This window comes from Dromaius novaehollandiae, chromosome 1, assembly GCF_036370855.1.
Source record: "Dromaius novaehollandiae isolate bDroNov1 chromosome 1, bDroNov1.hap1, whole genome shotgun sequence".
In the NCBI taxonomy this organism is placed as follows: Eukaryota; Metazoa; Chordata; class Aves; order Casuariiformes; family Dromaiidae; genus Dromaius; species Dromaius novaehollandiae.
In genome coordinates this window covers 54,084,844-54,105,353 of record NC_088098.1, presented here as the reverse complement: position 1 = coordinate 54,105,353, position 20,510 = coordinate 54,084,844, and the positions used below count along the sequence as shown (strand labels likewise).

The 20,510-nt window shown below is 53.7% G+C and overlaps 2 protein-coding genes across 2 annotated transcripts; one reads left to right on the top strand and one right to left on the bottom strand.

The window, feature by feature from the left end:
• The first annotated feature begins 3,172 nt into the window (after positions 1-3,172).
• On the top strand, positions 3,173-12,674 carry CDC42EP1 (CDC42 effector protein 1). Its single transcript, XM_026112575.2, has 3 exons — positions 3,173-3,434; positions 7,225-8,309; positions 9,479-12,674. Exons 2-3 carry the CDS (start codon positions 7,862-7,864, stop codon positions 10,327-10,329), a joined length of 1,299 nt encoding a protein of 432 aa, XP_025968360.1. The 5' UTR covers positions 3,173-3,434; positions 7,225-7,861; the 3' UTR covers positions 10,330-12,674.
• Positions 12,675-14,324: 1,650 nt separating this feature from the next.
• LGALS2 (galectin 2) lies at positions 14,325-16,844 on the bottom strand. The gene is made up of 4 exons (XM_026112576.2): positions 16,689-16,844; positions 16,117-16,199; positions 15,648-15,807; positions 14,325-14,526 (listed from the first exon to the last, which is right to left on the bottom strand). The coding sequence occupies exons 1-4, from the start codon at positions 16,692-16,694 to the stop codon at positions 14,380-14,382; spliced, it is 396 nt and encodes a 131-aa protein (XP_025968361.1). The 5' UTR covers positions 16,695-16,844; the 3' UTR covers positions 14,325-14,379.
• Positions 16,845-20,510: the final 3,666 nt, after the last annotated feature.

The following is a 20,510-nucleotide window of genomic DNA, read 5'->3' as shown; positions in this document are numbered from 1 at the left end:
GATAGCACTCTCTGACAGTCATTGCTTGGCAGGGAACAGAAACCCATGGACAGGTACCCTGTCCCCAAGCTGGGGTGCCCCCATGACCTTCCCTCAGCCTCCCCAGACACAGGAGAAAGGAAGCAGGATTTTCTTCCACAAAAGGAGTCCTGCACCCACCTCCTTCATGCATCACCCTGCAAGTCCCTGGGCCTGCAAGCAGGGGGACAGAGCTGCAAAGCAAAATGTGAGGAACAAGCAAGCCACATCTTCAGATGTGATGGGTCCTTTGCTCCCTCCTTCACCTGCATCTGGAGATTCAGGGCAGAGGCCTCAGCTCCCTTGCAGCTCACTCTCTCCCTCTCTGCTTCCCTGTTGTACTCAGTGACAACTAAGGCGTTCAAGGCTTTGGCCCCATGTCTGAGGGAGGAGTGCTGGGAAGAGGGGGCAATTTACCCAGCCTGATCTTTGATGCTGTAGGAATCAAAGCAAATAACAATATTACCCTTGAAAGCTGCAGGGCTACTTGGCTGCTCCTATGATAAGCCTGATAGCCAGAGTCTCTATTAGGGCTAAACTGGGACAACTGCCTGCGGCCTGAGGTTACATATGAATGAAAGGCAGGGGTTACTAAGGGTAAATGAGGTATCCAAGCACCTGATGGGGGTGGGGATGGGAGGGATCCGGGATTTAGCTTCTGCCCAGGGCACTCACAGCTGTTATGGTGACTCCATGGCACTGTCCAGACCCACTGCAAGAGATAGCACCTGTTGGGAGTAGAAAGTCTAGCAGCCAAAGCAGATAAACAGCATAGAGGGAGGTTGGGAGGCAGGATTATGAGCACCCACTTCCCAGAAAACTGTATCTGAAAGGAAGGAGTCTGGGGGGGGGGGTGCAATCCATGTTAGGGTGCAATTCATGTTAGGGTGTAGCCCATGATAGTGCTGAATCACTTCTGCTTGTACCCTGGCATCCAAAGGCCAGGATGAGTACTGAGTCCCAGAGTCAACACGTACTCTGGAGGTCTCCAAAGCCAGGAAAAAGCACTTTGACGCCAGCCCAGGAAGGACAAAAATCACAGCCTGGGTGGAATGGCTGCAAAGAGGGGTGCAGGAGAGGGGGATTTCCAGCTACTTTCCTAGAAACAGAGTACATCCTAGCCCCGAGCACAGAGATGCTTTGAGTGCAGGGGGAGAGGGCAAGGAGAATGAGGGGGTGGAGAGCTGCCCCCTCCTCGTAGGACAGAGCGTGGCCCCTGTCCCATCTGGAAGAGATTTGTTCTGCATTCCCCAGCAGAGGAGGCTGCCGTCGCCCAGACTCCACTCCCTGCTGCAGCCATCGCTGCAGGGAACCGGGAACGGGGTGGAGGGCAGAGGTACCCATCCATCTGCAGGGACCAGGTTGAATGGAGAGAGATGGAGCCCCTTTGGCTAGTAGATGCCCTGGCAGGCCTGAGAAAGGAGGAGACATGAAGAAGGGTTTTTCCATGCCCCTCCCACCACCCTGGCTGTTTTCCTCTGATTGGGGCATATGGGGAGAGAGGCCTAATATAGCTCCAGCAAGGAGGGAGGATACAGGTTATGATTCGTTCTCCTTTTCCCACTGCTAGCAGAGCCCAGGCCCCTCACGCTTGAGCGCCTCTCCCCCTCAGAGGCATAGACCCACTAGAAGTACCCCCCAAAACACACAACTCCTGTGCTGATAATGACATTCTCAAAGGCATCTGGCCTCAACAGAAGAAAGCAGAAAACTTAACTAACACATTTTATAGAGGAAGGGCCCAAGGCTGAGATTGACACATGCCAAAAACCTACTGCTGCTTAGCAAACCTCTAAGGAATAGCCAAGGTATCAAGTTGGTCTGCCTGCACCCTCTGCAAAGCACTGAGCCTGTCTTCAACAGAAAGTTTCTCCTAATTTTCTCAAGCAGAATGCACAGCAGAATCCTTCTTTGGGGTTATTTACTGGGAAAGGTAACCCTGAAAAAAGGAAGAGTCTCAGGAAAGGCTAAAGTAAAAGAAGCCCTTCCCCCAGTGATGGCAGGGCAGCAGTCCTGGGAGAAGGGAGAGGCCATGGTCTCCTCCCCTCCAGAAGCAAGCAGACCCTTAAGTTAGTGAGATGGATGTGCAAACACATGGTGCCCCTCCTGCCTGGTCCAGGGCAGCATCCTGGCTGGCCAACCCAGTATGGGCCACCTGAGCCTAGCAAGAGGGCAGGCTCCATTTTGACATCTCCTCTGCAGACATCTTGTCATCATTTCAGCCAGGCCCTGCTTAGCCCTGCTTAACAAGTCTCATCTTGCCTTTCCCAGCTGAGACGCCTCCCTTCTCCTCCATGGGGCCATGAATAGGCACCTGCGTCTGGGTGAAGCACTTCCCAGCAGAGCCACTGGGTCTCACCTGGAGGCCTCAGGGGTCACCAACAGGACTGGCGCCGTTGTGTCCCCCAGGAGATTGCCCCTCAGCAGGACTGATGGGGTCTTCTGCCCTGTGACTATCAAGGGGCAAAGCATCAAAGTACAATGCCAGGGGGATGCGGTGTCTCCTGCTTTGGCAGAAACCCTCCCTGATGCTGCAAAGGAACCCCTCTCCTTGGCTTTACACAGTGCATCCTCACCCTGGCTCTCTATAGCACTACTGATATGACACTTGTCTTGACCCTGTAACGCTTGTCCTAGCCCTGTCACCCTTGTCCTGGCCGACGCTGCCTTCAGTGAGGCTCTTAACCAGCCAATGCTCAACCCAACTCTACCCACAAGTCCTGGCATGACTGCACACCCCCAGACCAAGAGCTCCTCTCCTCATTCCTGGTTGGTAGCACTCTATCAAGGGCATTGAGGATTTCACATCCAACATGAACTGGGATGATCCCAGGTGATACATGAGGGCTTTCACACACAGGCGACAAATTTCTTTCTTTTGCATGCCAGCCAGGTTTCCTTAATCAGGTCTGCTAGAGAGCTGGGCTTTCCCCTTCCCCCAAATTCACTGAACCTGGGCTTCTTCACAGGCGACTCAGAGTCTGATCCCAGAGGAAGGGAAATGGTACTAGGGAAGAGGGGGGAGGCACAGAAGTTCCTGAAGTTTTCTGTCCTGGATAGTTGGAATAAATCTCATTTTCTCTGGTCTCATTGCTGAGGCAAAGATTGCTTAGGGTTAGCGAGGATTGGTTCAGCAGCGCTGCAGCCCGCCCCCTCCTTCCCACATCCCCTCCCCGCCAGCTTCGCTCCCTCTCTCCACTGGCACCAGTGTGTTATGCACAGCAGCCAAAAGAGCAGCCTGGGGAGCCAGTGTTGGTGGGGGGGCAGCCGTGGGAAAAGGGGGGGGTATGCCTCCCCTTCCCCCCTCCTCAGGGACACAGCACTGGTAGCCCTCGGAGCAGGCTGAAGGGGCACTCTGGGAGCGTCTCTGAACTTTTCTGCTGGAGGACAAAAACAAAAGCCCTGGTTCTTAAGAGGTAAATCCTGAAAGTTTTGATTCCTATGCATGTAGGGCTTGGGGCGGGGAGAGATGTTTCGAAGAAGAAAAAGTTTGGAGAAGGTGGTAAGAGAGGGATTGAAGGGGTGGGAGAACTGGGAGGGGTGGCAAGATGTGGAGACAGGGAGGATGAAAGAGAGGGGAATGCAACAGGAAATGAAGAGAAGAGGAATGGAAAGACAGAGCAAAGAGATGGGAGAGAGGCCAGGGGAGAGAAGAAAAAAATGAGGCAAGAAGGGAGCCCCAAGGAAGTGGCCCCAGAGCTGGGAAAGCAGCAAGGCACCCCCTCCCGCTGCCAGCTTTCTCCCTCAGCTCTGAATATATTATGAAGCCCTGCAGTCTCTCAGAGCCTCAATTTTGTTTTTCTGGAGCAAGAAAGGGAGCAGTTCTGGGCAAGGGGGTAGGGAGGGGATGGCTGGAAACTGCCTGTGTTTGGAACACCAGTCTTCCTCCATGTCCAAGTGTGTCGGCTTGGAAAAACACCCTTGTTATACAGAGAGATATAAACATATATATAGCAGCAGGCAGCGCGGGAGTCAGACTCAGGCTTGTCCGCCTACTGCCCGGCATTGCTCCAGAGGAGCTGGAAAAGGCCCAGCCTGGCCAGCCAAGCCCATTTCCCCCTCCCTGGCGGCATGGTTCCCTTCCCCAAACCCTGTACCTTCTGGCTTTCCCCATCCCCGAACAAAGTGGCCCCAATTGTGAAGCCTCTGCTTCTCTTCCTTCAGGAAGAAGTTTTTCAGTGCTCGGGAAGGCTGGGAAAGATTTCCTGCCCACCCACAGCAATTTGCACCCACTCTTCCCCCTACTGAGACCACCCCAAATATCTCCTCTCCCTCCTTGGAGTATGTCCCCTGGGGGGGGGGGGGGTGTAAGAAGAGAAGGAGCGGGGAGAGGCTGGTTTCAGCAACTCCAGCCAACTAGACATCTGGATTATTTTTCCCCTCTTTCTGGTTTCCGCTCTTCCCAGCAAGCAGAGCAGCTCTGGCCATTCCCGGTGACTGGAAAACCAGTGAAAACCAGCTGAACTCAGTGGGGGAAATGGGGGAGGCCAGAGTAGTAATAGGAGGAGGTGCCGACAGCCTTTTAGTGGCTTGCCTTTAAGAGAAGAGGGCTTCCCAGAGTTCGTGAAAAGGGAGATGGGGAGAGGGGATGCCGAGGAAAGAGAGGTGAGGACAGGCTCCAAGCTTGCCCCACCCAAGGCTGGCAAACACGGCGGGCTGCCAGATGGGAGTGCTGTGTGTCCGGTCGACAGACAGACTGCCAGACACAGGGTCCCCTTGCTCCCCTCGCCCACTGGCAGAGAGGAGCACACAGGTGACCCTTTGCCCCGAGAATCACGAGTTTCTCTGGCAAAAAGGGATACGCTTGGGCAGAGGGAGGGCAGGGCTCAAAGGGCCTGCACTGGCTTTGGGCACGGCCAATTTGGATACGCACCAGAGGAAGGAGGAGAAGGGGAAAAGAGGGGCCTGGAGGTAGAAAAAGCTGAGCAGGCCTGCCAGAAACCTGCCGTCCAGGTACGGTTTGGCACCAGCTGCCTCCCTCCTTCTCCCAGTACAGGGAAAGGCAACGCCTACTGCCTGGGAAGCAGCCAGGGACAGCCGAGGGCCAGGAAGCACAGGCTTGTGTCCCCATCATGGCCAGGGGACGGGTGGATAGAGAGAAAAACTTTCCTCCTCCCATGTCTTCCTTTGGCAGGTTCACCAGGAGGTGAGTGTGGAGGCGGCAGGCCTCTTCTCTAGCAACCCCCTTCCCCTTACCTTCCCACCCCGTCTCTGGGGCAGAGGTCCTCAGGGCAGCTCAGCTGTGCAGGGGACCCAGGGCGGCTTTTTTCTCTCCTCAGATTAGCCCACAGCATGTGCCCCACATCATGCAGATGTCACTGCTGAAGGGCACAGTCCCCACTTCTAGTTTTGCAATGAGTCCCATGTATGGAGGGAATGGAGAACAGGGAAATAAAGGGTCGTAACTCACATAACACCGTCTTCCAGGGTCACATACCTTCCTAGGGAATTCAGGGGCAGGCTCAAAATGAGGTCACTTTTCTCTCCGTATGACTCTTAGACCCCAGCTGTGCTGCAGGGTGGACAGCAGTGCCCGCACCAATTGCTTTCCTTGAGTCCCAGTAGAGCCCTGGCCAGTGGCTATGGATGAGCTTATGCCAAAGAGAGGAACTTTCTCCCCATTCATCCCCCCATCCCAAACTTGCCACATGTGTGGCCCATCCTAGCCTCAAGGAAGGATGCGCAGCCTCCATGTGCAGGAGGCAGAACGAGGCACTGTGAGCCAGGGAGGTGAAGGCCAGCAGGAAGCAAAACTGCCACCGTCCATGTGCTCCCCCGCCACCAAGGGAAGCAACCAATGGTGCCCAGAGCTACAAGGGGAGGTTTGTTTTCCCTCCCTCAGGCATTAACCCCTGGCAGATAAGAGGGGCCCTGGGTGAGCAAACAAGGCCAGGGCAAGGCGAAACACGTGTAGCCAGCCAAGAAAGCAGCGCAACGCCCAGGGCTCCCCCTTGCCAGAGGCTTTGCTCTCACTGGCACCGGCCACCTGCTTCAAGGTGACCACAAACACAGAGGAGAAGTAGGCAGTGTAGCAGGGGTGGGACAGATGGAGCCAGGTGGCCAGGGGGGCTCCAACACAGAGTTCAATGGATGCTAGGTTCATACATCTCATCTTGGCATGCTCCTTTCAGCAACTGGCCGTGCTGAAAGGACCCAGCTCCATCCTGTTCCCCCAGCCCCAGCCTCCAGCCTCTGAGAGAGGCTGAGCCTGGGGAGGGACATGCCCCCACAGCCTTCAGTGACCCATTGACTTGCTTCCTGCAGTGCCAAATTCATGCCTGGGAAGGAGACTTGGGTCACTGACATGCTGGGGTGCCCCAAATACTGAGGATTTGGGCTCTCTTCTTTCCAACTCCTCCAAGCCCCCTTTCTCCCTCTTGCCATGCACACCGCCCTGGGCTCTGCAGATGTGAGTGTCCTCCCCGCTGACCCGTTCCAGCAGAGAGGCTATGTAGCCATCCGGTCATCGCCCTGCTGTTGCATGCCTAGCCGCTGCTTGCATGCTTGTCCCCCAGTGCTGCTGTCTCCCAGATCTGCCTGAGCACAGAGACCTGTCCCACCTACTCTTCTGACCTTGAGCAATCCACCTCCCTTTGGCATGCCTCAATTTCCCTGCTGGAAAAGCAGCCTGCTGCTCTCCCCTGCCTGTCCCCTTACGCCTCAGGCTCCGACTCCATGCTGTTACGTTCAAGTTCTGGCAAAGTTTGCCAAGCACTTAGGGATCCAGGGAGGTAAAGAGCCAAAGGAGGACAAATAAACTAATATACAAATATTTCACTTCCCCTCCCCGCCACCCCTCCTCCCTGAGAACTACTTGGTCCCCAGGCCTCACCCTCTCCTGAAGGGCTCGGCTGAATAGCAAAAATGAGGGAGAGGTTTTTCACTCTGGTAGCACACACAGCTGTGTAGGGCAAGGCTCCTGCCTGTCAGGGAGGAGGTGCCATCTGGGAACCGGATTTCAGCTTAGGTCTGAGCAATGGGCAAACCCAAGGGGTCTGAGAGGTACAGGGCGGAATGATTTGGAGGTCACACATTTGGGGGAAGCCTTCTTGTTTCACCTCAAGAAGAGGACACATGCACTGGCTTTAACCTCCCTGCTTTCAGGACCACCCAGCCCAGCCGATCTCTGGAGTACACCTCTCCTCCAGGCAGCATAATTAGGAAAATCCTCTCCAGCGGCTTCACCTTTCCTTTTGTCTTGTTTAGGCTGCTTACAAGGGGATCAAGGCAGTTGCCCTGCTATCCCCTCACTCCAGCTCCTGTGACCTGCTGCCCCATCTGTGAACCAGCTTCCACACTCCCAGCAGGAGGAGGCACAGGCAACAGAAGACGGAAGACAGTGGATTAGCCCTAAACCCACGGCTTTGCTCGCTGCCAGCCAGACACAGCTTCCGGCAGCAAAAGCAGCACCTGGGGTGACCGCAGACCCCTCTGAGACACCTTCACACCACCATCCTCATCAGGGAGGTGGGGGCAAGAAAACAAGACTCCCCTCTCCCATTTTCCTCTAGGAGGAGTTATATGACCAGCCAGAAGTCCCCTGCGCCACTCACTGGGGCAGCTTCTGGCAGCCAATAGGTCTGGGACATACACTCTGTGGGTAATTTCATGAGTGTAACAGTGCAAAGAAACAGGGAGACAGGCAAAAATCCCACCAGCTACTCTTAAAGCCAAGGGACCAAAACGTGAGCTGTGCCCCCAGGTCCCTGAGAGCACCAGGGGCAGGAGCAAGAGTGACGGGGAGGCCAGGGATGTGACAAGCCACCCTGGTGTTGAAGGCCCAGTGAAGGCTAGTTTCTTGGGCTTTTAAAGGTGTGGGTGCGCAGGCACAACAGGGTGCAATATGAGCCTTGGAAAGCTCCCCGTGATCAGCTGGGTGTCAGGCTCCCATGGCAAGCGGCGACTGAAGTCAGAGCTGACCCCAGATATGATCAGCCCACCACTTGGGGACTTCCGGCACACCATGCACGTGGGACGTGGCGGAGACGTCTTCGGGGACACCTCCTTCCTCAGCAACCATGGTGGGGCTGACACAGCCAAAGCCAACAACTTCTTCACCCGGACACTGCGGCACGTCCGCCGGACACCACTGAGGAGCCGGGGCAGTGGGAGCCAAGCAGAGACATCGCCTGCCCCCCCAGCTGTCTCACCCATCATCAAGAATGCCGTGTCACTGCCGCAGCTCAATGAGGGGATGTATGATGGGGGCAGCAATGGCGGAGGCAGCTTGACCAGCAAGTTCTCCTTCAAAAGTGCTTCCAGCAGCTTCTCCAAAACGCATCAGGCCTACGGTGAGTGAAGCACAGGGCAGGGGTGAGATGCCAGCTAGGAAGCTAGCTCTGAGACACTGCCCTTCTTCTGCAGTCCCTCTCCGACACACAGTGCCTCAGTTTCCCAACTGAGGGACAGCCATCACCTTTAGGCTCTCAGCAGAGACAGGACACTTAAGAGTCCCCAGCCCTGGTAAACCTTACAAGGAGAAACTCTCATCTTGTTTTCAATTGGTATCCATGCTCCTGCTCTTTGGGTGTCTCCTGCCAGCATGCCCCCAGGGTGGGGCACAGATGTTTCTCCTCCACATGCCTCCAGCACCAGCCCAGGCAGGCAGGCAGCAGTCCCTCCCCATAACCTGCATTCAGCTGGCAGCCTGTGTGAAGTAGTTATAAGGAGGTGCCCCTTATATTCCCCTAGTCCTATGCCTTTCTCATTGGCAGCCTCCCTGGGGATGCCAAGTGGGTGCTGGGACAGTGGGGCAAATGCTAAAGTACCAAGGCCAAGGGGGCCTATTACAGGTCCTTCCCCTAACCTACCAACCCCTCCATCTCCACATGTCCCTCATGGGTCTCGGTCCATTCCTCCTCTATGTACCTACATCCCTCCCTGCTGACTATGGTCTGGGTCAAACCCTTGAGGGAAGGCTTGCAATAATGATGGGATGGGTCAGTGGGATGGCTTTTCTGGCCTCAAAACACTAGGCTGTGGCTCAGCTTTTCTCCAGGGAGGGAGGTCTGAGGCAGAGGGTCTCAGGAGGGTCTGGGGGTGCGTGTGGCAGCCCGTGGACATGGCTGGGCTCCAAGGGAAAGGCAAGCTGAGGCAATACTGCCATCTCCTGGTCCCACCTGCATGGCTTGTCCCCCACCAGCATGTTACCAAACCTGCTGCCCACCTTGAGACCTCCACTGAAAACTCTGGGCTTTGGAGATGTCCACACAGAGAAACAATCCTTGAGGTGCACTACTGTGAACCCTCTGTTTGCTGGACCTGGTGAGCCTAGGACCAATGGGGCAGTAAGGGATGAAACTTGGCCTTTCCTTCACAGGCTAGAGCCACTGACAGGATAGTGACGTGTGCCAATTTAGCATCAGTGTCCCTTGTCCTCTGGAGTCCTAAGACAGGCCTCATCTTATCATGATGTCTTAGTTGTGGCCCCCTCTCACCAGTTGTTCCTTGTGCCTTGCAGGACTGGAGTCTGGATTTTGCACCATCCCTCGTGTCCCTCGCTTGGAAAAGGCCCAAGAGAGCACCTTCCCTGGGGAAACAGAGCTCACACGCTCGGACTCCCTGCTTTCCTTCCGCCTGGACCTGGGGCCCTCCCTGATGAGCGAGCTCCTCCAGGTGATGAGCTTCTCTGAAACCAACGGAAATGAGGCAGGGGACAATGGCCAAGATTTGCCTGGTGGGCATGTTCTCCTGCATGGTGAGGGGACTGAGGACAGAGTCTCTCTGGGATCAGGCATAGCCCATGCAGAGGGGAAGGCAGTATCCAGCTTCTGGGACCACTCTGGGCAAACTAACCTGTCCGGGGGCAGCTCATTGCTAGGACTGACTGTCCGTGCCAATGGAGAGGCACATGCTCTTGAGCACATAGGAGAGGACCCTGCCAAAGTTAGGGGCTCTGGCTGGGCTTCAGGGATGGCAGAGGGGTCAGGGGCAGTGTCCAGAGGGACCCTGTGGCAGGGACACTGGAATGACTGCACCATAGAGGCGGGAGAGTTTGACCGGGCAGCCCGTGTCCTGGCTCGCCATTATGGTGGGACGAGCACCCCACGTAGCTCAGAGGAAAAGAATGAGGGTGCCCGACAGGCCCGGACGCAGGCCTTGTGGGAGAGCCCCAGCAGCAGCTCATGGCAGTCACAAGTGACAACAGAAAGCCGGTCCCTGGAGGGCCCATGGAACCAAGAAGAGGAAGAGGAGGAGGAAGAGAATGAGCTCTCGAGCCTGCAGGAGGGGGATGTTAGCACCCAGGATGGCCGCAGCAATTCCTTTGAGTACGCTGATGAGGAGGAAGAGGACGATGAAGTCAAGGTGTGAACAACTGTCCCTCCCACCACAGCCCCCCTCCAAAGACACCAGTGCCACGGTCTTTACTCTTCTCCCCATCCCTTTCCCTCAGCTGCCAGCTCCACAAGTGAGCTGACAACAGACTCAATGGGCGAACTCCTGGCTGAGTCATGCTCCTCTGGAGATGCACCAAGCTGAGGGCAGTGGGGTGCAGGAAGGTGCGGGCAGGGTGGAAGAGGGTAGTCCATCTCCCAGAAGGCTCCTCAGGGCTGGGTGAGGGTGCCATGGTGAGCAAGGGAAGGCCCGCTGTGCTCTGCATCGCAGCACTGGGTGTTGTGGCAGGGAGAGACAAATGCTCACAACCCTTCCCCCTCCTGACCTCGCTGTTGTTAGGTGCCAAAGGAATGTTCCAATACGCCAAAGAAACCCCAAATTCCTTTCCACCCCATCCTACGTCCTCCAGGCAAGCAAACACTTTGCTTGGGAAAGGGAGAGGTGATAAACAGAGAGCAGACAGAGAGAGAGACTGTAGACACAGGGCTCATTCCCCCTACGTAAAACCCAGCCCTGGAGAGGCAGTGAGTCAGGAGTGGGCTCTGAGACAGTCACGCTGGGACGAAGCATGGCAGAGAGCTGTCTCAGCTCGGAAGGAGGCAGTAGCTCGTGTGCAATGCCCCCAGACCAGCAGCACAAGCCGGCTGGAGCAGGCTCTGGAATCCGGCTCACATTCCTGCCTCTTGCCCCCACCAGGGCAGTGACACCAAGCCCACTCCTGGGGTGCCTGGAGGGTAGCAAGGCCTTCTCTCCTGCCTCACAGAGACCCCTCCCCCCCAACCCACACCAGCACCCTCCTCTCTCATGTGGCTGCAGTACCGCATACAGAGAAATAAGGGGACCTCTCCCAACCCTCAGCTTAGCCCAGCTCACACACCTACGGCATGCTCCATCCTCCCATCAAAGCCCCCTCTGTGCTGGCAAGGTTGCCTTGATGGACATACTCCCATTGATATGTCTTGCACATGAGAGAAGTTGGTCTGCCCAGCTCTGGCTAGTAGAAGACTCTCCCATATAGCACATATATCTAACTACTGCGTGCCCTGGGGAGGTCAGCTGGAGGCTCAGGGGCCAGACAAACATACAGAGCTGTGCCTCCCTCCTTCCCCTCCAGAAAACCACGAGCTCAGTGTTAAGGAAGGCAAGATTGTTCACAAAGATAATTGCAGGGGGCTTTCCATTTGCCTCCTGCTGCTGAACATCACTTAGGAAGTCTTGTTTTCTAACCCCTGCCCTCTTGCAGCAGGAAGAGGGAAAGATGTCTTGCCTTGATGACACAGGGGTGAGATTGTCAGATCATCAAATTCTGTAGTTTGGGCCCCAAAAAATCTCAATAGTCATCTCCAGTCATCAAGATTAAGAAACATGATGCTAGGGCCCTCCCACCACTGGATGACTCCCCATCGCACAATAGCCTCGCCTGAGAGATACCCTTTTCCAGGTCAATTCTTACCCTTCCTTTCATCCCATCTCAGAACAAGACTTTCTCTCTGCAGCCACTTGGCTAGTTGAGATCTGGGCTGTCTCTTTTCCCTCTTCTCCTCCTCTCCCCATTTCCTACTCACACATCCCTCTTTCCAGAGTGCCTCCCTCAAGGGGTATTTGTGGATGGTTAAGGCCTCTAACCGAGGGTCTCTCAGTGACATGGCCTTCCTGGAACAAGCTGCCCCCCACGCTGTCCCACGTGCAAAGTGACGCTCATAGAAGCGCCTTTGTGCCACAGCGTTGGAGCTGAAATGCTCGGGGGCTGAGGTCACTGAAGGGACCCTCACAGGACTGCCCTTGTTCTCTGGGACAGAAATGTGTGTGTAGCAGGGGGAGATGCCAGGCCATGGCCAAAGGGCTCTGTTCCCACACAGCTCACCCACTGCCTGGTCCTTCTGCAGGCTGCTTCTGTCAGGGAACACTCCCAAGCATAATAAAGAGGCTCCAACGTGTGCGCGTGTGTTGTGCTTGGGAGCAGCATGTCTGAGTGCTGCTCCTCAGTCAGGTCATCGAGGTTATGGGCAGCTGATCTCCACTTCCAGAGGCCTCTGCCTTGCACCAGCAGGCAGCAGCAAGCTGGGGCAGTCAGCCCTTTCCAGGAGTCCCCATCTCCAGCCACTGACAACCAGCAGGGCCTGAGCCTCTACAGCCTTCACCACCCCTGCGCCCTCTGTCGGGTGGACTCTGGCTCTCAGGATGAGGTCCCCTGCCCTCTTCTTCCTGCACTGTAATACAAGCTCCAGACCAATGACCCACATCTGTGGAAAATCCTTTCTGCCTCCACTCTGTATCCCATGCACTTATTATTGTTCTTATTAAACCAGTTTTGATACTAATTTCTCTTCTGGTGCCTCCTCCTCAAGCCTCGCCACAGCTGCAGTGACCCAGCAAGCTTAACATCTCTTGCCACACCTGCCCACATTCCAGTCCTAGCCCCCAAATCACTTCCTCTATGCACTCAGGGCTCACAAGGAAGTGGGATTTGCCAGTGCCATGGGGATGCTTGGAACACCTAGTCCAGTACCTTGCCTCTCACTGTGACTAATACACAAAGCAACCCTCTCTCCTATTCACCCAGCCCCATGTAGCATACAGGGGAGTGTAAAGTTTCTTTTCCAACTCAGCAACAATTAGTTTGCACCCTGAAGCAAATTGTTACCATTCCCAAAACTGGCTTGGCTACAGGCCTTCCAATCCTTCAGGAAACCTCCGCCCAAACACTCAGGCAGCAGCAAGTCTCACAGACTGTGGAACACTGCACTCACAGTTTGCTTTGAGCTAAACAGCTGCTGCTTACACTGAAGGAGGCAGTGTGGAAGCACAGAGGAATGGCAGGAGCATTGCAATGCCCTTTTAGGTTGGACCCTCCATGCTCTTCTCTTCTCTTCTACTCTCATCCCACCCAGCTCAAAGTCCTCTGAAGTCTGCTGTTTGCTATCATACATCAGTCTCACTCAGAGCTTTAACACCATCTCTCTAGGCGGCAGTCTTCTTCCCATTACCTCAATCTCATGAGGGCAAGGAGGTAAAAGTTTAGCCTGCTTTTCTTATGTTAAGACATTTCCTATCCTTCCTTCCAGCATTAGTGTTGCAATATCCCTGTTACCTCATTTTCTGCAAATTTCAGTCTCTCTCCCTGGGGACTTTGGGAACAGGATTGACCCAGTGTGCTCCCGGCCCACTCTCCCTCCCTGTGGCTTGTGAGACACTTTTTAATTTGAGCAGCAGCAGCAGCTAATCAGGAGTAATTGCCTGTAATCCTGTGTGACAGACACAGACCGAGAGATGCTGAATAGTGTAACCAAACCAAATACCCTCCTTCCTGCTGCCCTCCCCTGCCTCACTTTCATACTGAGTATGATACTGTGTGGAAATGTCTGAGTAATGGGTAAACCAGCTGGAATGTGCCAGCAGATAAGTGAGGTGAGGTAAGAGGAAAAGATGGAGAAGACAGCTCCTTATCGCTGGCAGGAATGCCAGCTCAGAGGCACACCTGTGCTCCATTCCCAGGGCCACCGCTTTGCCTGGTACGGCTCCTGCTGGAGGGCAAGGCACCCCTTTCCTCCTTCCTGTTTACTGCAAGAGGCCAAGAGTAAAACATCAAACCCATGCCCTGAGGTTCCCAAACCTAGCATTTAATTATACGCTTTTGTGGCACTGAATGCCATATTGCTCACATCATGGTTTTGTTTCCCTCCTTCCCAAAACCTGGGTGCAGGAAGAAATGGCGCACTGTGAAGAGATTATACAGCCATTCACTTGCAATCACATACTGCCTTCCTCATCCTCCTACACCCCCACCTACAGCCTGCTTTGCCCTGTGTGCCATCTATTCATCCCTACATCCTGGTCTGACCTGGAAAAGGCACCTGGCTTTATCTGGGAGCTATTTCCATCCAACAAGGGCTCCTTCCCTTTTGGCAGAAAACCTTAGGCTTTATCAGTATTTCACATTAAGCCAGAGATCTCACAGAAGACAGAGCAGCTGGAGAGAACAGTTCCACTGCTTGGATCTTTATTAGAGCTAGGAAGCGGTGCCCATCAGTCCAGTTTGAAGGAGGTGACCCTGAATCCTCCCTTGACACTCATGTAGGTGATCTTGTCATAGGAGTGTCGATTAGGGAACTCCACTTCATGCCCATCTGGTAGTTTCACCTGGAATTTGTCTGCCAGGAATTCAATGGTGAGCTAGGAGAAGAGAGGGGAGGAAGAGAAGGAATTGGGGACAAGAAGGAGAATAGGAGGTAAGCATCCACTCCAAAGACCTGGCTGGGTCAGACCTGGTCCTGACAGCTTTAAGCAAGGTGCTGGGGACTGAGCTGAGCTAGCACATCACAGGCAGGAAATGAGCGACTGATACCAAAGGTCTGAGTTTGTATCTAGACTATGATCTGGGAAAAAGATCTCTCCTGGGGCTGTTTCAACTGCTCAGGTTAGTTAGAACAGTTAAACCTAAGTGCAGTTTCCACTGCATCTTTTTACACAAAGTGGCTTAGATCTGCCCTGAATGGGGCAGATAAAACTTCAGACCTGAATGCCTTAGGAGCCCTGCAGCAGCTCACTAGGGCACTGATACTGAACAAGACCCAGCAAAAGAAATTTCACAGATAAATATGCACAGACAAGATGAAAACTCATTACTGATTGCTGCAAATTAAAGGGATCATTCCTCATTGCCACTGCCTCTCCACCCGTTCCCCATGAGCCAGCAACGGCTGACAAAATGAGACTCCACTCCATGGCAATAGGAAAAGGACTGTTCATAACAGCAGCCCTATCAAAATACTGGGGCATCAAACAGCATGAGGCAGCAACTTGGACAGCATCCCCGGCAGAAGGAGATGGGGGACAAGTTGTCAGTGTGGATCCAGGAGTGCTGAGGATGGAAGGGCTGAGGGAGAGTTAGTTGGACCAGAAAGGGCAAGAAGGGAAGTTTGCACTACATTGCTCCCAACTCTGGGTTGCCTTGAAACCTGTGTTTGCCTGGGAGGGAATGAGGGAGAGAAACAGGGAGGAGAGCAGCAAGATCCTGCTTCTTAGAGACTCCCTTTACTTTCATACCCACGCCAGGTGTGCTCACTTTCTGAGCTGTGCTGGGCAGGGATGGGGAGCAGGAAGTATTAACAAAGCCCAAGACAGAAAAGGCTAATGCAAAGTTCCCAGAGGAAGCAACCAGGGGATGAATATAAGTAGCTGTTGAGAGGGTGCAGGAGGCTCTGGAGGGCAGGCTGGGAGGAAGCGGTGTACAAGAACATGCTAACCAAGGGTTTCCACACACACACAACCTAATGCCAGCACAGATCCCTCACCTTGATAGTGGAGCCCTTGGAGAAAGGGAGGTGGTTGTCACGATGCTCCCGCTGCCAAGCTTTGGAGCACCTGGAGTTGCAGACGATGACAGACTCATTGAAGCGGGGATTGAAGTGCAATGCCAGATCTGAGGAGCTGTAGCCAAGGTTGATGACGAAGCTGCGGTGAGCAGGAGGAAGGTCAGCCATGCAGGCAAGCCAGGGTCTTAGAAGTATCTGAGATCTAACACACAGCTCTGCCTCCAATTCCTCCATCAGCATTGGAGATATTTAACCCTTCCTGTTTCCTCGTTCTACTCATGAACTGGGGTAGTTAGAATGGGAGTGGTGTAGGGGCTCTCCTAACACTGAGCTATGCTCAGGCTCAGGCTCTTTGTACTGGACAGGCATCCCCGGTGACATAGGAACCCCCCCACCTCTGCAGCCTACCTTCAGTCTTGGTGAGTTGAAGTGGTTTCTTCATACTTACCCATCAGCACCCTCAGATATCTTGCCCTTGATCTTCAGGCTGTCCCCAGGCTTCAGATGCAGGTTGAAGATTTCAAACACTTCCTAAGATAGAGAGAAAAAAAGGCCTGTGGGGCTCCTTCAGACACTACAAGTAAGAGCACAATACTTGGAGAAGGTGCCTTAGCCAAGAAAACATCTGCTGCTCTCAGCCAATGTTCCTTTCATGGCCTAAAACTTCCCATACTGGAGGTCTTGCATGGTCTTCTCACTCAATGAGGGGAAGAGAGGGCTGAGTGAAGCCAGCAAGCAACAAAAGACATAAGAGAGAAAAGAGATGAAAACAGGCTTGTCTGTAGCATAGTGAAAGACAGAGCATGACAACAGACATACAAAGAGGGTTAAAGCAGGGGGGTCCAACACAGGGGTCCCCAAAGGCTTCTCAGTGGGCAGCATCACCCCCAGCCCAGGAAATGCAATTGGTGAGAATGGAAGTGGCTGCGGCATGCCCATCCCTCACTCAGCATTGCTGACTACCCACTACCGTGAGCTGAGGACCCCAAGGTAATAGAAGAGAGCAGCAGCAGCCCTTACAGACATCTTCCTCAGCAGAGCAGAGTAACCAGGTAGGAAGCCACAGGCAATTTAGCTCAGAAACTCTCTGTACAGAAGATCTTACATCCCTGAACTTCCTTGTGGCTTACACATTAACAGCACTCCTGCCTCTGCAAGGCACCACTGACTGCTATTAAACCAGACTTTGATCCTGAGAAATAGCTCCCCCACACACAATTCCTTTCACTAGGGACTCAGGGAGATTTAATCAATCTCCAGCCCCACTGCCCCCTCAGTGCACTTCCTGTGGAGGGATCAGCACACATAGCCCTTAGTGGTGTTAACTCCAGGCCCCACATAGGACAAGTATCATCCCAGCTGGCTATGAAGATGTGACCGCCATGTTCATTTCTTTTCTTTGTGTAACAGCTCAGCCAATAAAGCATCCCAGCTCCTTCACTTTCTGTGGACTTAGATTCAGCCCCAGCTGTGTAGATTGCCCCAGCAATACCTGGAAGCTCTCTGCAATCTCCCGTTCAAGCTCCAATGAGATCCAAACCTGTTAGCTTCAGGAGCCAAGCATAGCTCAGTCCACCCTAACCCTAAGAAACAGGAATGTTGTCTTCACAAGGGAGCATCACTCCATCAATCTCCTTCTGCAGTAAAAGCTGCAAGTCAGGAAACAGTGTCCCAGATTTGATTGAAGAAATTGGTGCTCTATTCCCAGACTCCAGAAGTCAGTGGGAAAGCAAGAGGGAGGAGGAGGCCAATGTGAGGAAGACTAGCAGTCCCTCACTCCCCCTCCCAGGCCCCGCCCCTCCAGAGAGCAGCTGGATGCAGTTATCCTGCTGTTGCACAGCCAGATGGAAGATAGGGTCTGCCCTTCCCCAAAAGGCTTCTGAAGCGAGAAGAGGTAAGTGCTGATAAGCACTCCTCCTCTGGAGGTGTTTCCTGTTAGCAGAGGGTCATAAACCCCAGCAAGCTTTGGAAATCTATTTGCTGTCAAGGTCACTTAAGCCACTCATGAAACCCCCCCCAGGCTAAGCTTGCGGGTGGCAGGAGCAGGTGCTGCAGATGGTGGTTCCTGGCACTGGGCCCACTTCCTGTTGCACTGCTATGTCCCACCCACACACAGGTTCGCATCACCTTGCTCCCCCCTCAGCCCTCCCAGTGTTGAATGCAGAGCCAAAAGCCCCACTTCCAAAACATCTGAGCATCCCAGCTTTCTTTCCAGCAGCTCCCATTTGCAAGGATAAGAACAGGATTCATCCATCGAAGCCACTGACTACGTAGCCACGACAACAGTTAGTTACCTGAACTTATTTTAAGCCAGGTAGAAACATACACTTCTAGGGCTCAAGACATCATGCCCCAAGACAGATCCTAAACTTGGTCAGAAAAATCCTGTCCTGCATGGCTGGTCAAGGCCACACAGGAATGCTGTGGCAGAGACAAGGCGTATGTCTTCAGCCAGTATCATACTGACTAGAGGATCCTGCCCCCCACTTCCCACACAGACCAGTGTGGAGTGGACAAAAAAAAAAAAAAACAAAAAAACTGTCAACAGGATTTATCAGCTGATCTCACTGACTGGCAGAGTCTGTAGCTGTCCAGGAGAGAGAGCAGCATGTGTCTGAGGGATGGGGAGAACCATTCATACAGAGGGCTACATGTGGAGTTACAAGAATCACGGATGTGAGAACATACAGGGAGGGAGACAAGAGGCAGGAAAGAGACATACAAACTGTTTAGAAAGGGGCCATGAGATTTTTGCCAAGGTAAAATTAAACCCCCTTCCACAAATGCTCAGCAGGGGCATCAACCCCCTTTTTTATTTGCCACTGGGAACAACAGTGGGTAATCAGGCAGAAATTCTGCCAGTGATGGCTACTTCCTTCATCTGTGAAGCTGAACCTCTTCATGGTCAGAAGCCAACTCTGTAAAGCTGGCCTGGCTCATGTAGGATGTGGATTCCCCATGTAGGATGTGGATTCCCCATGTAGGATGTGGATTCCCCATGTAGGAAGGGTCTGAGACTTTAGCAACCCCAGAAGAGCTGAGATCCTCCATATAAGCAGAGCTGGGAAGTTTCACTAGCTCAGCCAGGGATCCTCACACTGTATTTTCATCTAGCACTCTCTGAAGCCAGCTTGAGCGACATACACCTGCCTGCCTCTCCCTGCACCAGGGCTGGCTGCTGCAGTGTGTCATCTCCCAAATTCCTGATGTGCTCAGGAGGAGTTAGTTATAGTCAAGGTGCAAATGGGATGGCAGAAGGGAGTAGGGGGCAAGTTGATATTCCCCATACAGACAATCCAAAGCAAAAATCTCTGAGAAAATGTGATGCTGTGGGAATGCACATCCCAAAGATAGAGGAAACGTGGCTAAAGGGCACCTGCAAAGGAGATGGAGGGTCTGTGAAGGGAGGAAAATGTAGGGACGTGGAAGCTTTGAGGCTTCTCAGGAAGGACTTCTACAGGAGGTCTTGCTGGCATCCTGAGGGGGCGGTCACTGGTGCAGAGGACCTGGGAATCCTTCACCCCCAGAGACATGGATAAGAGGGCACCTGCCAGGGAGTGCCTGACCAGGATCCCCTATAGATGTTTATCCTGGCTAGAGGATACCTGGCCTATACTGGTGTTAGACACCTGCTTTCACACTGCTAGAGCCAGAGGAGCCCCTGCTGTGTTCCCAGAGGGCTGCCTTGGGATAGCAGAGACATGACAAGCAGTCACTGGTGAAAGGGTGGAGGACATGCCTCACCCAATGGCAAGCTCAGCTTCCAATAGGGATCAGACCTGCAATTTCACACAGAGGAAACGGAAGGATCATACAGGGTAGGGCAGCACCTGTTTAAGGAGGGAAGAGACCAACGCAACTGTGTGGGCCTTCAGCCATGGGACACAGAAGGGCGGCAGGGCAGATCCTCTGCAGAGTGACTGTGGGGCTCACACCTCCTCCCCTCTGCGTGGGGACCCTTGAGTCTTGCAGTGCTCGGAGGGGTCTCTGCCTGACCTGGGGAGCAGAGCGAGATGGTCACTAAAATGCTGCCAGTGTTTTAGACTGCATATGGAGGAATCATGGTGCTGTCATGAAGAGAGGAAAAGGGCAGCCAATTACAAGGTAGCAAGGGAAGAGTTTGGGGCAGAAAGGGAAGAGAATGATACTTTCACTGCATGAAACATGGCAACTTCTTTTGCCAAGGTCTCATAAGGTGGATGTTGAGGTTAACAGTCCTTCCTGGCCTTCCCTATACCCCTGGAGATCTCAAGCCTCCAAAAGCACCTATGAGAGCTCAGGACCCTTGGAGTGGCCCCAGACAGCAGCACCTCATGTACCACTGCTTACAGCAGCCACTGCTACCAGCTGGCACCCACACTGCTTTTGAGGATAGACTGAATGCTACCCTCCCAGACAGGCTGCCAAGATCCTTGGAGGCATCATTGCTGGCAGCAGTACTATTTTGTTTCCTTACTTGGGCAAGAAGTCAGTCAATTAGGTGTGCAGCCTTGAAGAAAATCACAAGCTTCCCAATGTCCTGGCCAACATAGCACAACCACCCCACAGAGAGGTTTCACAGGGCCTTTTGCGGTCAGAGGTGCACCCTAAAATCCACACCAGCAGACCCAACAGGCAACATTGTCCCCATCCCACCCTCCCCGCAGTGCTCTGAAAAAGGGCTCAGGACTGAGAGGACAGGGCAGCCAACACACCCCCTCTAGTGGATACAAGCTATAAAGAGTCCCCTCATGAAGTGACATGAATTGTCATATATTAGACATGGTGTTCAGCCCAGATTCCAAAGAAATAAAGGCAAGGCAATGATGCTGGATGTGGGAATGTGTGCACCACTGTCTTATG

Bases quoted from the DNA above. Each gene is read 5' to 3' on its own strand.
- CDC42EP1 (XM_026112575.2), top strand. From the start codon at position 7,862: ATGAGCCTTGGAAAGCTCCCCGTGATCAGCTGGGTGTCAGGCTCCCAT. The intron at 8,310-9,478 runs GTGAGTGAAGCA...TGTGCCTTGCAG, and splicing joins CAAAACGCATCAGGCCTACG to GACTGGAGTCTGGATTTTGC.
- LGALS2 (XM_026112576.2), bottom strand. The intron at 15,808-16,116 runs GTAAGTATGAAG...TGCTCACCGCAG, and splicing joins ATATCTGAGGGTGCTGATGG to CTTCGTCATCAACCTTGGCT. The intron at 14,527-15,647 runs GTGAGGGATCTG...CTCTTCTCCTAG, and splicing joins CCAAGGGCTCCACTATCAAG to CTCACCATTGAATTCCTGGC.